At 41.5% G+C, this 14,420-nt stretch overlaps 1 protein-coding gene and 2 long non-coding RNA genes across 4 annotated transcripts in view; 2 read left to right on the forward strand and 1 right to left on the reverse strand.

Annotated features, from left to right (window-relative positions):
* Nucleotides 1-1,112: 1,112 nt before the first annotated feature.
* Nucleotides 1,113-5,494, forward strand: LOC126637824 (uncharacterized). Its single transcript, XR_007628448.1, has 3 exons — nt 1,113-1,390; nt 1,657-1,736; nt 5,353-5,494. It is a non-coding gene; the product is annotated as an uncharacterized LOC126637824 (long non-coding RNA).
* The window catches only part of CDH13 (cadherin 13), a 426,216-nt gene continuing 414,528 nt past the window's right edge, over nt 2,733-14,420 (reverse strand). The window contains exons 14-15 of one of the 2 annotated variants that reach the window (XR_007628446.1): nt 7,940-8,312; nt 2,733-5,914 (exon numbers count right to left, since the gene is read on the reverse strand). Coding sequence is in view for 1 of the 2 variants with exons in the window: in XM_050311304.1 (XP_050167261.1) it covers nt 8,305-8,312 (8 nt within the window). In the remaining variant the exon portion in view is untranslated. Of the gene's footprint in view, nt 8,313-14,420 lie in introns of both variants that reach the window. The other variant, XM_050311304.1, reaches the window with a different exon arrangement.
* Nucleotides 8,225-12,649, forward strand: LOC126637825 (uncharacterized). Its single transcript, XR_007628449.1, has 3 exons — nt 8,225-8,332; nt 9,673-9,774; nt 12,626-12,649. It is a non-coding gene; the product is annotated as an uncharacterized LOC126637825 (long non-coding RNA).

The raw sequence follows: 14,420 nt of genomic DNA on the forward strand, positions 1-14,420 counted from the left end.
GCTCAGACCTCTTTAATCATCACACTGAGGTGGCTGTGTTTTTCCCAGGAGGGTAAATCTGCTACCAAGATGTTTTGGAACTGTGCCCTCTGTTTCTGTATTTCTCTTGCAGCTCTGTCCCTGCCACTGACACAGCGAGAGGGGGCATGTTGTGGTCTGATGTGTCTGGAGGCACAAGGGGACACAGCCTGGTGGGCACACACAGGTCAAACCCCTGCAGTGTGAGGGTGAGAGCTGCACTGAGCCCTTGGCAGGGCTGCAGGTACAGGGGCTCTGCCCAGCTCAAAGGATTTCTCGCTAGAACCATCTCTGTTTTGACTTCTCCAGGCAAGGATCCAAGAGCAAGCCATGTTCACATGGATTAATGCAGTTTTTGGCATTAGCAACGATGGGAAAAGTTGCCAGGCACCATGACTGGGCTTTTCAGCACTGGCTGGTTCTTACATGACATAGCTAAATGGTCTCAGCTTGCACATGTGAATTTAATGGCAGAAAAAAACCCTAACCTTGCCTTTAGACACACTGCCTTGTAACAAGGGTTATTCTAATTACTGCAACATATAGTTTCTACTGTCCTTTATCTATTCTGTCACATTCTCTATGATCCCCACATGAATTGCATGTTGTTCTTTTGTGTTTTGGCAATCAGTGCTATGAAAGGCTGAGAATCTGTTAATTGGGGCACCTGCTCTCTGGAGGCTTTGCTTGTTTTGCTCAGTATGAAACAGGATGACTATTGAGTTACCTTGGAGATACAGGAAAAATTTTAGTGTGCATTAGCTCAGGATGACTTTAAAGAAAAGAAATACTTTATGGTTATACAATTATTTTGTCAGTTGGGGAAGGGGGGGTTCAGCTGTTAGGCTTCTGGTGTTTTTAGTGATTCCAGTGGGAGCTGGGTGTCTAAATCCCACCAAAGGCCAACTCCCTTGGTGCTAGCCAAGCCAACACTGCACACTGGAACCCCAAGGCAGGTTATAATCACTGGTGTTAATTATATTACATACTTAATTATAAATGTCCAGCTCTGTTTTATGTTCTGAATTTTCAACATGCCTTGAAGTAATCAAGAAGTCTAAACACTTTTTCTTTTCTTGTTTTGGACAGTTTGTCATAAAAAGCACATCCAGCCACAGAACTGATGGTGATATCCCACAGTGGCACGTGGAAACAGTGAGTTGTGAAATGACTAATCAATAGTAAGATGTGCTGTTACCTACAGTGGAATTGTGCTGGACCAGAGTAACTCACTGCTGTGGTCCCAGGGGCAGTGAAGGTCACTGGGCACTGGGAGGTGGATGAGTGGAGTCCAGCCAGAAGCGTGGAGGTCAAGGAAGAGCATCCCGATGGCTTTGCAGCAGGAGCAATGACCCTTGCTCTGTTTCTGCAGGTGAGGAGGTTGTACTGAAGGCAGAAGGGACTGATCTGATTTACTATTGCTGCAGAAAAAAAATATAACTGGGTTGAAGAGTGCAAAGTTACCGACTCACAGCAGACTGCAACCCAGAACGTGTGGGGGTGGGTGGGACACAGGAAGGTTGAAAGGGCAGCGCAAAACTTCTATCTCCAGCTAAAAACCATTCAGCATTTTCTGTCTCTGTTAGTGTTTCATTGCTTATGGTTTCACTTTGTGCTGTTTCAAACACCTCTTTTAAGGCACGAGGCACAGCGTTAGTTTGGGACAATGATCTCAGCTGAGACCAAAGGAGGTGACACACTTTGGCTGCGGCTTTCAGGTAATGACCTTTTGCTCAATTACACCACGAGCTTCATGTACACTCTTTCATCCTCTACTTATTATGGACCACATGAAAAAATCCCTTTAGATTCAAAGGCCAATAAAGCATCAGCAATAGGCAGAAGCTGGAGGTGGGTCTCAGTGGCAGCAAGCTGCTGGGGCTTGTACTCAAACATTTCCTTCAACTGCTGCCCTCCCTCCCCAGCTTCCTCTATTCTCAGGTGGATTAAAAGGCTATTTTCAGGGATATTCTACCTTCATGTGGCTCTGTCACTTTAGAAAACTTCCTAGAGGATCTTAAAAAACAACTCGCAGGAATTTCAGAAAGCCAACAGGCTCTAACTTTATGCTGGAAGAAGAATTCCCTGGTAAAAAGATGTTTGTTCAGCCTGATTCTGCATTGTTTGTGCACTTTTTGTGTCTGGCTGTTCAGCAGATGGTGGCAGGTGGGAAAGGTGCTCAGGTGAAGCAGAAAGGAAGTGCAACAAAAATCCATTCAAGCTCCTGCCCACAGTCCAGGCTGGGAACATCTGACCTGAGTTTGGCTCAAGGCATCCTTTGTAATGGAAATGGACCTTCAGAAGGCAAATTATTGTTATTACCTGAATATTCAGCTGCTGCTTTCTTGTGTGGTCAAACCATCACTGGAAGTGTTCAAGGCCAGGCTGAGGGAGCCCTGACCAAGCTGGTCTGGTAGATGGTGTCCCTGCCCATGGCAGGGGGGGATTGGGATGATCTTTAGATCATTCAAAAAATGATCTTTAAGGTCCCTTCCCACTCAAACCCTTCTATGAGTCTATGATTCTATTTACCTCTCTAATCTTTAGACTCTTCTTCCAAACCTATGTCATGATGATGATGAAGGCTGTAATTTCTCTTTCTCACTAAGAGCAACCTGGGAATTTCTGGTATTTCCCAGGTTTTCCTAGTCCTTTGCCAGTAGTCCTCCCTTCCTGCTGTACTGCATCAGCAAGGTCTACGTCCAGACAGAAAGTAAAAGCCCATACATCATTTATTTGAGCATTTCACAAATAAATTACAAGTTTCTTTTGCAACCACGTCATAAATCAAAACGTTTATTTACACCTCAGAAACAGCAAGCAATTCAGCAACTAGGGCCCAAAGGAACGATTACCTGGAAAAGTAGCTGAATTAAGTATCTTTAAAATCAAACAAAATATTTTCCTCCTTGCTTGAACTTTTTAAAACAAAAAGGAAAGAAAATCATTTAAAAAAACCTAAAATAAATCTTGATGGCAACTTAAAAAGACAGAGATTGTTCTGGGGTAGATGTGATTTACAGGAGGGTTCTGTCTGAAATGGCAGTAACAACACAGCTTGTTTGTACTGAGTTCACCATCACAGTCCACCAGGCAGGGTCTTATTCTCCAGTCCCAGCCCCAGGCAGGGTGTGCATGGGACACACACACAGCCTGCCCTTACACTACATTCATTTTAACCCCAACTTATCAGGTACAGTCATTTGCTGATGCAGAGGAGGAGTGTAATGTTCAAGGCTGGATGAGACTTTCCCAAACAGCTGTCCCACTGAAAGCACAGGAATGCAGAATTCTGCCTCTAACCCCTTCCCTTTCCACTACTGGTGACCTGCTGATACACAGACAACTAAAAATGAGTCAGTAAACAATTATGCATATCTTCAAATGATATAATTATGTGAAGAGGGGACAGCTAAAGGTAGCATAAATACAACATGAGAGTTGGGATAAGTCTGGGTCTTACTAAGTGGGTTCTTTTGCCTGTTTTCCTTTGCTTTAAATCAGATTGGTCCAGCACACTCAACACATGCTGTCCCTTAACTCGCATTTTCATCCGTAACTGAGGGAATTAAACTGCTTATTCCAAGTCCCCACGCTGTATCAGTCTCCCTCCACCTGCATATATATTATATATATATATTTATATGTGTATATCTCTATCTATCTACATATATACACACATAGCAGTTGTGCAACCAGGAGCTTTCCACTGAGAGTGCGTGAGTGCATCCATTCCACGTGGGCAAACACAAACCAGCTCCTGTGTCCCGGGGGGAGGCAAAGAGAGGTGTGGTCAGTGGGTTATGTGCTTTATGTAGGAAATAATCAGCTAGATCTGGTTTAAATTAGAATAGTTGTAATGATAATTACTAATGCACTTTGCATGTTTAATTCTGAAGATTATAGACCGCAGAGTTAATTGGAAGAAAATAATTGCTGTTTTATTTATCTTTTTGTTGGCAGTGGACAGTATCTCTCAGACAGCTCAGTTTCTAGAGATTCAATAAAGGCAAGATAGAATCAGAGTGTTGCTTTAGACTTGGTGTTCTCAAGCTGATGTGACTTTAATATAATATATATTGTGAGAGTTTGTTTTTTTTTTTTAAATTAAATAAGACCTTATTGAATTCATTCTGAAAATAACTTAGCCTTTAGACAAAGTGTTGTAAAGTTATTTGTGTACAGATTTCTGCTGTTTCAAGGGGCTGAGTGCATTAGTAACATCTGAGAAGAAAATTGGCAGCTTTCTCAGTATTTCAGGCAGGAGGTCTTTACAAAAGAAAAGACAAATTTGCCAGTATTACATCCATCTTTTTGCAGTGATAAGACATTTAATCAAGGGCCCTAAAAACCTGATTGTAAGTCCATAATGTAATAGATGAGGTTTGTATTACGGTGATCCTGAACTTAAGTGACAACGCAAGGGAACAGGACAAATTATTTGGCTACAGCCACTTGAAATAAAGGTTAAACCCAATTACTGGGGGTGCCTCAGAGACACACTGAAGTGGTCAGTGAAGGACATGAGGCATCTGAGCTGTAGGTTCTTTGTATGCCACAAAAGGCAGACTTCTGATTCTGTGTAAGCACTCAGCGATCCTGTGACAAATATTGCAGCTTTCCTGTGCAGAGCCCACCAGTGAAAGCAATATGTGGGGAGGTTTAGATGGAAAATTTCATCTAAATATGATTAACTGGATCTCAGTGGCAGCAATGGAGTTGCTCTTTGATTTACAGCAGTGTAAACACGATGAGAACAGGGCTCAGAGGGTGTATTAGCCAGTGTTCCACTCTTACCTAATTTTCCTCCATACCCAGTAGGAAATTCAGCTCCTTTCCCTTTGTTTTACTTTTCAGACCTACAGTTACTGAACAAAATGCACGTAGATATCTTGTAAAAACACACACGTGAGGTGTACAAAGGGTTCAATTAGCAAGTACACCAAATATGAGACCTTTCTCTCACTCAGAAACTCCTCTCACTGATGGTTATTCCCAATTTTTGTTTCAACAGCAGATGGTCTTTTCAAGTGAAATGATTTTTTAAGCAAAAAGTTTTGTGCATGATAGAAAATGATAATCAAGTTCCCTGCCTTTCCAACTCTAGACAGCATTATATATCTACAAACATGGACTGAAGTAAATGTTGTAGTGATTAAAATAGCTACGTAGGAATAAGTGATATGTTATAAAAACAGCAAGCTCGGCTCAACAAATGTTAACCATAATTACTTATTAAAAAAATACAACCAATTTAGTAAATTTTCTACTTTTTTTCTTTATATTATAGTAGAGAAAACCCCCAAATAAATTATTGTTGCTCCTTTGTTTCAGGAAACGGGCATGGGTTTTTTTGAGCCAGAAGATGACAACCTTCTTCAGGTAGGAAATCTCAGCTTCTGATACAGTTCCTCCTCGTGTAACGCTACAGGAACGTTCTCAGGTACAGAGAGGGAGAAACATTAACATGGCAGCTTCAACTTCTCTTTGCATGCTTGGGCAGTGCAGTGATTAGCCCTGTGTGAAGCCCAGAGACACCTGGCAAAGGCTGGGAGGCTTTGATGTGGGTGCAGAGATGAAGGTGACAACGTGACTGAAGGCTTTGATGCATCTCGGTTCAGACTTTCAGCCACGGCTCCGACCTCTCTGCACGTCAAAAGCTCGCAGAGTTATCCGAGAAGAAAGACCTCTTGTCCTTGGGCACAGAGTGGTAGAAAGACTTCTTGCCATTGTTAGCGGAGTTCCAGGCAGAAGAGCTTCTCCTTTGTTCCTCGTTTTGGATGGAACGATCCGAAAAATGCTCTGTGAGCCTTGGCTTAGAGGAGAGAAGGGACAGCTTTCTCTGGTACTCGACAGAAATGACACCAGTGTCAAGGGGTGTCTTTCCAGGGTTTTGCTGGATAGGGAGAGGAAGAAAGCAAGTAGAAAAAGAGTATTTGTGGGGGAGGATATTATAATTTCTTTTATTGAAGATAGAGGTTTTGTAGATCAAAGCACAGGGTGCAGAAAATCTTTGGGTGCAACATACATGTCGGAAATTCAGTGGTGTTATACATTGGTTGAGTTTTTTTTTTTTTCCTTTTGAAAAATTTGCTCGAAAAGAATTTTTTTTTTTTTTTTTAAAAAAGACGTGTGATTGTTGATGACAAAGCAGCAGCATATGGTTATTACAAGGCATGGGCACAGAAAGAGAACCAGAAGCTTGCCCATGTTAATGTTTGAGATCAGGCACTTCCCTGCTGGAATGCCTGCAGCTGCCAACAGCCCATTCCTGATGTCCTTGGCCAAGAGAAGCTCCCCCTCAGCCCGAAGTACCACTTTGGTAACTGAGACACCGAGAGCCTCCTGCAAGAGAAACGGGGTCAGGGGGAGGTTTTACTTGGTCAGAACTGCAGGAGTTCAGCTGAAAGGGAAAAATAAGTTCCCGTCTGAAGGCAGCTCTTATCTTATCAAGAAATCTACAACGTTAGGAAAGCTCACAACACAAACTCATTTTTCCTCTGTCGCTGTTGTTATTACTCCTTTTGATTAAAAAAAAAAAAAAAAAGAAAGAAAGAAAGAAAAAGACCTGTTTTCATATTTGGTACAATACAGGAATTCAGAGAAAAGCTATTGTACAGCAAATTTTAACCACCAACACACATTTAATATCTAGTGTAGCATTATGGAAAACTAAATGTATGTTTGGACTTTTTGATGCTTCCAAAAATCTTTACTATTGAAACATAGACGTGGTGGGGAAGATATGCTCATAATCTCACTGTAGTAAAGATGACATACAGTATGACTCATAAGTACTGTAAAAATGCTAACTAAAGAATGCAGCTGCAAAGTTCTATTGCATAAGGAAGCTTTCTTGTTTAAACTTTAAATAAGCAAGTTTATTAAAATATTCTAAGACACTTACCTTACCCTAGTTACTGGCAAGCTCTAATAAAAGCCACAGTCTGTCACTAGTATACTTTTTTGTGTTAATTTTATAAAAATTTGGTGTGAGCTTTGATGGACCATTTACAATTTATTAACAGGATGACCATCTTCGTACAGTTAGAAGGGTTTTTCTGACCTTACATGCTCACAGAATAAAAAAAAGGATCCATATTCCTATAGAACGAACACCCTTTGTTTTTTTTGTTTTTTTTTTTTCCCATGTCTGCAAACAAGTGTGGTAAGTTTACACACACAAAGAAATGCTCTTGTTACTCTTAACTGGAAACTGTGTGTACATGTGTATGTATGTATATATATATTCAAAACCATATATCTGTGTGTTTGTGAGGATATTCATAGGATGGGGCATCTGGGACCTCCTGGCGCTGACGTGCGGGACGAGGCGGCGCAGAGGCCGAGGGAGAGACCAACGCTCTGGGAAACACCGAGCTTTAGCTGCTTGGATCAACTGCTCACCTGCAGGTACCTGCCCACCTCCCCCTGTCTGCAGAGCTGACAAGAACTGAAATGTTGCCAGCAGCGCCTCTTTAGCCCCTCTAAAATCAGGCCCAGCGCTGCCCTCGCTGTTGGCGGTGACCCTCCCGGTGGGTCGCAGCTGGCTGCCCCTCCTGGATCATGAACTCCTTTTGGGGCAGAGGGAAAGCAGTTCAGATCAGGAACAAGCCCAGGGGACTTGTATTTCTTGTTTGCTGAACCTGAGGTACGAGAAGAGCCACGTCAGAGCCCTTGGCCTGCCTGGTTTGTGTCAGCACAGCGGTGGGATGGCAATGGGACCTCTCCTCCTGGCCACACTATGAACAGCAAATACAGTAGGTTTAGCCAGGGTAGAACAGGTTCAATTCATCTGTGGCTGTATTATTCTGCTTTCTCCCTTGATCCAGATGAATATTTTATAAAAGCTAAACCTGTGGTAGAACTCTCTATATAAATATATATATATACATACACTCATACATATACAAATACTAACCCACAGACAAAATATTTTCTGAACAGTTGAATAGCAACAAGTCAACAGATAGAAAAAAATGGAGTCAATCTGTTTTCTGCTCCCCCAAGGTCGGGTTTAGATGTCATGGTCTTTTAACATTCAGAGAAAATTGGCGTAAACCTGGTGTCTGGCAAGAGGAATCCATGGATAAAGGGAAGTGGGGCACAAGCCCTCAAACACCAAGGTACAGTCGGACAGATTAAGTGAGGTTGCAAATTAAACTGGAGCAACTGAGGCCGAGTAGTGAAGAACAGTAACTGTAAACTGCAATCTTCAGATCTGACGGTTTCCTTCTTCTCGTTGCCATGGCAACTCGGTAGGACAGCTTCGAGTGGCAGGAATTCTTACAGACCTAAAGGAGGGGAGATGGGGGTGAGTATTGCTATGCAAATCACAGGAGCTTTTAACCCTTGGGTTTGGGTTTTTTTCCCTCAATTAAATCACTGACAGAGTGCACATACATTGCCAGTAATTAAATATAAATTATCTGAGTTCAGAAGCAATTATTTGTAAAGGTAGAAATCTCCAAGAGGAAACCCCCAAATGTCACCTGGGGCATCCAGAGACATTGCAGAACAATTCCACAGGTTGTAGTGAGGAGGTGTGAGCGTAAATCTTGAGCCAGGACCTGATTGTCCCCCTCTGACACCTCGGTCGGTTCCACCAGTGCAAGAGCACAGGGAAATGCCAGTGAGTCCCTCCCTCATCTGCACATACACTGACAAGTGAGGAGTAAACAGACATCTTTTGAAAAATAACACACTTATAGTGCCTTAGAGTTTATGAATAAATCAGGGAATAAAAAAACAGTGCATCACATTGATGTTGCCACAGAAGTGTAAATCTCATGTGGATTTTTTTTTTATTTAAACAGAATTATTTATTTATTTAAAAGTGTCACAACTTGAATTCTTTTACCTATTTTAGATGGGCACTCTGATGATACCAAGGCAGTAAAGAAATTCGGGAAAGAGAATTTAGGAGCAAGAGCAACATTAGTTGTAGCTAATGTGTCATTTTCCTGCAATTTTGCTTAGACACCAGTAAATTGCAAATATTCAGCTTTGCAGTAAAACCATGTAAGAATAGTAAGAACAGTGTTGGCAAAATATATAGTTACACTGGATTGTTTCTGAAACAAAACAGAACTTCTGACTTTACAGTGTTTTATTGTTGTGATTTTGGCTGGGATGGAGTTAATTTTCTTCACAGCAGCTCTTACAGTGTCGTGTTTGGGATTTGTGCCCAAAACAGTGTTGATAACACACCAGTATTTTATTTATTTCTGGGCAGTGTGTACACATCAGGGTGTTTGCTGTTTCTCCTGCTGCCCCACCAGGGAACAGCCTTGGGGGACACAAGGACACAGCCAGGACAGCCAACCCCACCTGTCCCACACCATTTGGTGTCACATTCAGCCTATAAACCAGGGGAAAGACACATCCAAACTCAGTCAGAAAATGTTTTTCTAATTTCTATTGCATTTTTACACTTAAAAGATTCAGTATCAATACTTTTGACACAACCACAGACACATGCAGCACAAACAGGAACATAATGGTCAGTGTTAGGTGCTGCTTGTACACTTCAATAAGTTTTAATTATCTGTTTGTCCTTTGGGGCAAATCAATTAATATCATTATTGATTGTTTTACTTTATCTGTTTCTTTCTTGTTATTATTTGATTTGGCCTCAATATTGAATTTTTCTAGCTAGGGCTTGTCCAGATGGGTTGAGCAGCAAAGCAGACACCTGGATTGCCCTCACCTGCCTGGCCTTTCCCTGCAGCAGCACCTCAGCTCTGGAAAACAAAGGTAAATAAAGCAAATTATTATTCAAGTGTAAGAAATCTATGGAGGGACTGATGGATGAGGCTCACTGAAGTGAGAAGTTTCACTGAGATTTCCAAACAAGCTGAAATCTGGAATTGCTTGGCATATGGATTTTTAGCATGCTGCTTAAAGAAAAGGTCTGGCCACAAAATCAGGATCCTGACTTACATGTAGGAGATTTATGGCCATGACTGCCAAAGGGTGGATGTATTTGGATTAGAGATTCCAGCTAGGACTAAACTTTCATAAACAACCTGATCTCCTGGGTGGTGCAAAGAAAGAGTTTGGGACTCTGATCTCACAGAGCACCTGAAAAATAGCATTTCCAGATCTCAGTGAAGCTTAGTGTCATTAAAGGGCATTTGTTTAAACCTGGCTCAAAAGAACTATTGGATTGGCAAAGCTACTCTGAATCCTTAGGAGATCCCTGGAGGTCTTCCTGGTAAGGACAGGCACTTGTACATGATAAATGAACAGCAGCTGTGGCACTGGATTTCTGTACAATCCATAGATATTTCACCAGAGGAATCTGTCAGCACGAAATTTATAAGTATCACACAAATTCAAGCAGCCAGTGACTGCTTCACCAACAGCTTGTAAATAAAGGGCAGTATTTGGTGATTTATGTGCAGACCTGAAGAAAAGCTTGTATATTTTACATCATATTGACAGATATAATGAATGTTACTCCCTTCTCATACACCTTGCCTTTCCTGAGTAAACAATGTATAAAAACTGGTTAGTTCAGCCTTAATTATGAATCTGTTCTCTCCTGTGCTAGTTCTTTGTGTTGAAGGCCGGTTTCCCTCTCACACAATATAAACACTTTTTGATCCTCCCTGTTCCCCCATCTGCCTTTTCAAACACCTCCTCATTCCTTACCCTTTTACCTCAAAGCTCTGCAGTCCCTGCCTCGACTTTCTTTCTACAGAAATTGCTTCTCAACTTCACCTTCCTGACCTATCATCCCCCTTCCACCCATTTAATCACGTGCCTGGAAACCTGACGTTCCCTTGTCTCCTGTAATTATCTCCTCCTGTCATTTTACTATAATTTCTCTAATCATTTTTCCATCTTGTCCTTCTGTCTCATCTCTCCATTCCATTTTTTTGGAAAACCTTTTTTCCCCCCTCTTTAACTTCTTCCCTTTCTCTGTGACTCTCATTCCTACCCCCTCAGCAACCACATCAGTACTGACACTATAAAGATCTTCCTCTCTTTTCCTGCTTTTCCATTTAGTCCAAAATGTCAACCTCTGGCCCTGATACCTTTTGCATGTTTAGCTGACAGCCCTGCACAGCTAAAACTCAGCTCTTAAATTTTTCCCCTAAAGCACTTCCTTCTAGTTCTTGCTTTGATTGCTCAGGACAACATTATCATCCTGCCTCTTGTTCAAGCCTCGAAACAGAAGCAAAGGGCAGGAGGTTTTTGTCATGGAATCTCCTTTCCAGGTCTGTATAGTTAGGTTGTGTCAATCTGGAGGATTCTCTTTCACGCATTGTCCCAGAGAGCTTTCTCTAGCCATTCAAACAGCTAAATCTCCTACCAGGCTCTCCTCAGTGAGCAGGTTTGCAGCATCTTTTCTGAGCCCCTGACAAATTGAAGCTGCTGTGTGCTCATATCCTGTCAGGTTTTGCTGTACAGAGCATTTTCCTCGTCTGCCACTTTGACAAAACCTCTGCAGCTGTGACTCCTTCACGGCCTCTCCCCTACTGCACAGATGTCCCTGGATTATCTCTACATGACCTGTTATTCCTCTCATTCACAGCCCACGAGTGCAGCTTTCATTGACATGTTTCCAAAGAAACCTGTGATGTAGGAGGAGCTTCCTGCAAGCCCCCAGAAAATGCTGTCTCCTAACAGCTGCTTTTGCTCAATAATGATGACTGACCCTTTTGTAAAGGTGGATTGATGAAGGAGTGGGATTTGCCTCGAAAATTCAGATTCAACATGCCAAATTATGGGCTGTAAAGTTTCAGGAGATAACCAGCTTTGGTAGGTGAGGATACACAAGTTCAAATCTATCTTGGCTCTTTCTGCTGCACATGAAGTTGATCAAAAATTGCTTCTGTCCTATAGAGAATTGTAGCCTAAATTTTAGTTTCTGTGGTTTTAATAAGAGAGTGTCAGTTACTGATTTTTTTTCTACAAATAGTCGGATATAGTCATATAAAGAGTTATTGGCCAAACATTCTGGCCAGTTACAACCTTAAAACAAAATCTGCAGAAATCAAGAACAACCAAAGATTGTACAGAAAAATCAATGTTGAATCTGCTGAAACCGACACACCTGCTCTGTTATAAAATCTGATAAGCCTCTGCTCCATATTCAAAATCTCTCTCCTCCCAGATGGATTTCCAATGTCTGTTATTTTCCCTGTAGGAATTGCAGTTTTCTTGTTTGCTTTTCTTTTTCTTTCTTCTCCCCGTAGAGGAGAACCAAATGAAAGTTCCAGAAAAACACACACCCAGCCAGATTATTAGGCTTTACTTATTAGAGCCCTGTTTCTAAACAGCTGTCCTAAAGAATCCTAGTGTTTATCCAGTACTTCAATGGGGTTGTATTTGTTTTTCATTTTTTTAACCCATTCTTATGTATTTTATTACACACATGATTTAATGTCTGCAGATGGCAATCAATCCATAAAAGATATTAGTACTTAAGGAATACTGTGAGCATAAAATGTGCAAATAATATGTGGAAGAAGCACATTTGCTGATCAATGTGAGCAATCTCTTTTTAAGAACTTAATGCCCTAGTAAACCTGTGCCTGGCAGATCAGCAGACTGATGATGATTATACCTAGTAATTATTTTATTTTCTCTTTATTAGCTCTGTCTCCATAACTGGTCTCAGCACTCAAGAATTATTACAACACCCTGTGTTGTTTCAGACGTGATTTCTGTACCCACAACAGGTAATTTGCTGCCCAGAGCTGGAGACCTGCAAGCCACAAAGGTGGGGGTGCATTGCTGCTCTTACCTGGCCACCCCCCACCTTTCCCTTAAGGTATCTGGGGGATGCACAAGCACCACTGAGCCAGCACATCTGTATGTGACTGATTTCTCCAGAAATCCCTCTCACTGAAGGCTCTAATGTGATCTCCACTAATTTTATCTCACAGTTCTCTGCTCTACCTCTTCAACACTTGAGAGGTACATTCAGCCATGTTCCTTTGGAGATAACAGTCAAACAGCAAGATAACAGTGAAAAAAGGCAGGGTTATTGCTCTGTGTTTGCTGTCAGAATTATTACTGTTCTGGGTAATGGGCTCAGATAAGGAAGCAGAGCACATTACAAACAGCTGCTGTCTGTTGGCACTGGTGCTCTGGCACTGGAAGATGACGTTTGCTTTTGCTGGTCAAGAAATCTGACAAAAGTTGTACATGTTTATCTGGATCTGATGTACTAATGGCATTATTAATAGTTAATTATTATTAATAATAATGTTATAGGAATAGAGGGTTAGGTAGATGGTTTAGGGAAGGGAGACTCGTAATTTAGCAACTTAAATGGAATAAACACCTGTTTTTATTCCCACTGAAGTCTATTGATGTTGTCTGTGCTTGGAAGCTCAGAAGAGTTATTGATCTTGGTCACAAACTGCACAGGACAGACCTGAACTGTCACTGGTTTGGAAAAGGTGCAAGCCAAGTGTTCATAATACTGATTTTTTTCTTCAAGGACTACAGCTACCTGCCTGTTTCACAGAGGGCTAACTCAAGGTTTACTCCTCATGTTGATCCCCATGAGAGAAGAAACTGGAGGAAAAAAAAATGCACAGAGCACTTTAAGACAAAGATTTCACAATGCTCCATCCCAGGAAAAATGCAGCTGGTAGCCTGTAACCTCATTCACTGTCTGTCAGGTTGCCAAGAGCTCATATTCCAGTAGAACCCTTCCCATCAGCCACTAAGCAGCTCCTGATCTCAGGAAATGCTTTGGAATGTCCCAGGTACTCCAGCCCTCCCTGCTGCAGCCTTAGCTTTCTCTGAACATATTTGTATTTTAGTGACTCAATTCCCTGCTTATTTTAAAGAAACAGGTCTAAACTGAGTAATTAAAAGCCTCTGAAAGATGTGTCCCTCATGAGACCAAACTCACCCCCCGTTACACAGACTGTGCTTCTACACTGCAGTTAAAACCTCATAAAAATTAAAGGCATTTAAGTTTCACGCTGACCCTCTGCATGGGAATGAGCTTTATCCACGATGCATTCATCCTTTCATTCCCATTAAAATAAGAGATTTAATGCAGCTAGAGCTCGGAGTTCAGCTCATGCATGCTCCATTTCTTTCAATTACCCTTTCATCAGAAATATTATATTAATTTTGCATAATTAAAAGTCTGCATTACATCATGGACTTTATGGAAACCCCAGTAATGCTAAAGAGGTGATGCAAAAATGAGAGAAGAGATCAGAGCTGCGTTTCTGATTAGGCAGCTAATCAACAGCCAGGTACTTCTTTCCTGGATTTACCATCTACAAAAAGGTCATTAATTAGATACACAGTCATTAGTTTAGCCTTCATATAGAACTCAGAGAAACAGAAATTTTCATGTGCATCACTGGTTGATGAGTCACCTGTAGTTTTCAACACCAGAAGTTTCACAGTGTTTGTACCAT

This window comes from Myiozetetes cayanensis, unplaced genomic scaffold (genome assembly GCF_022539395.1).
Source record: "Myiozetetes cayanensis isolate MyiCay16 unplaced genomic scaffold, myiCay2020 scf16, whole genome shotgun sequence".
NCBI classification, from domain to species: domain Eukaryota; kingdom Metazoa; phylum Chordata; class Aves; order Passeriformes; family Tyrannidae; genus Myiozetetes; species Myiozetetes cayanensis.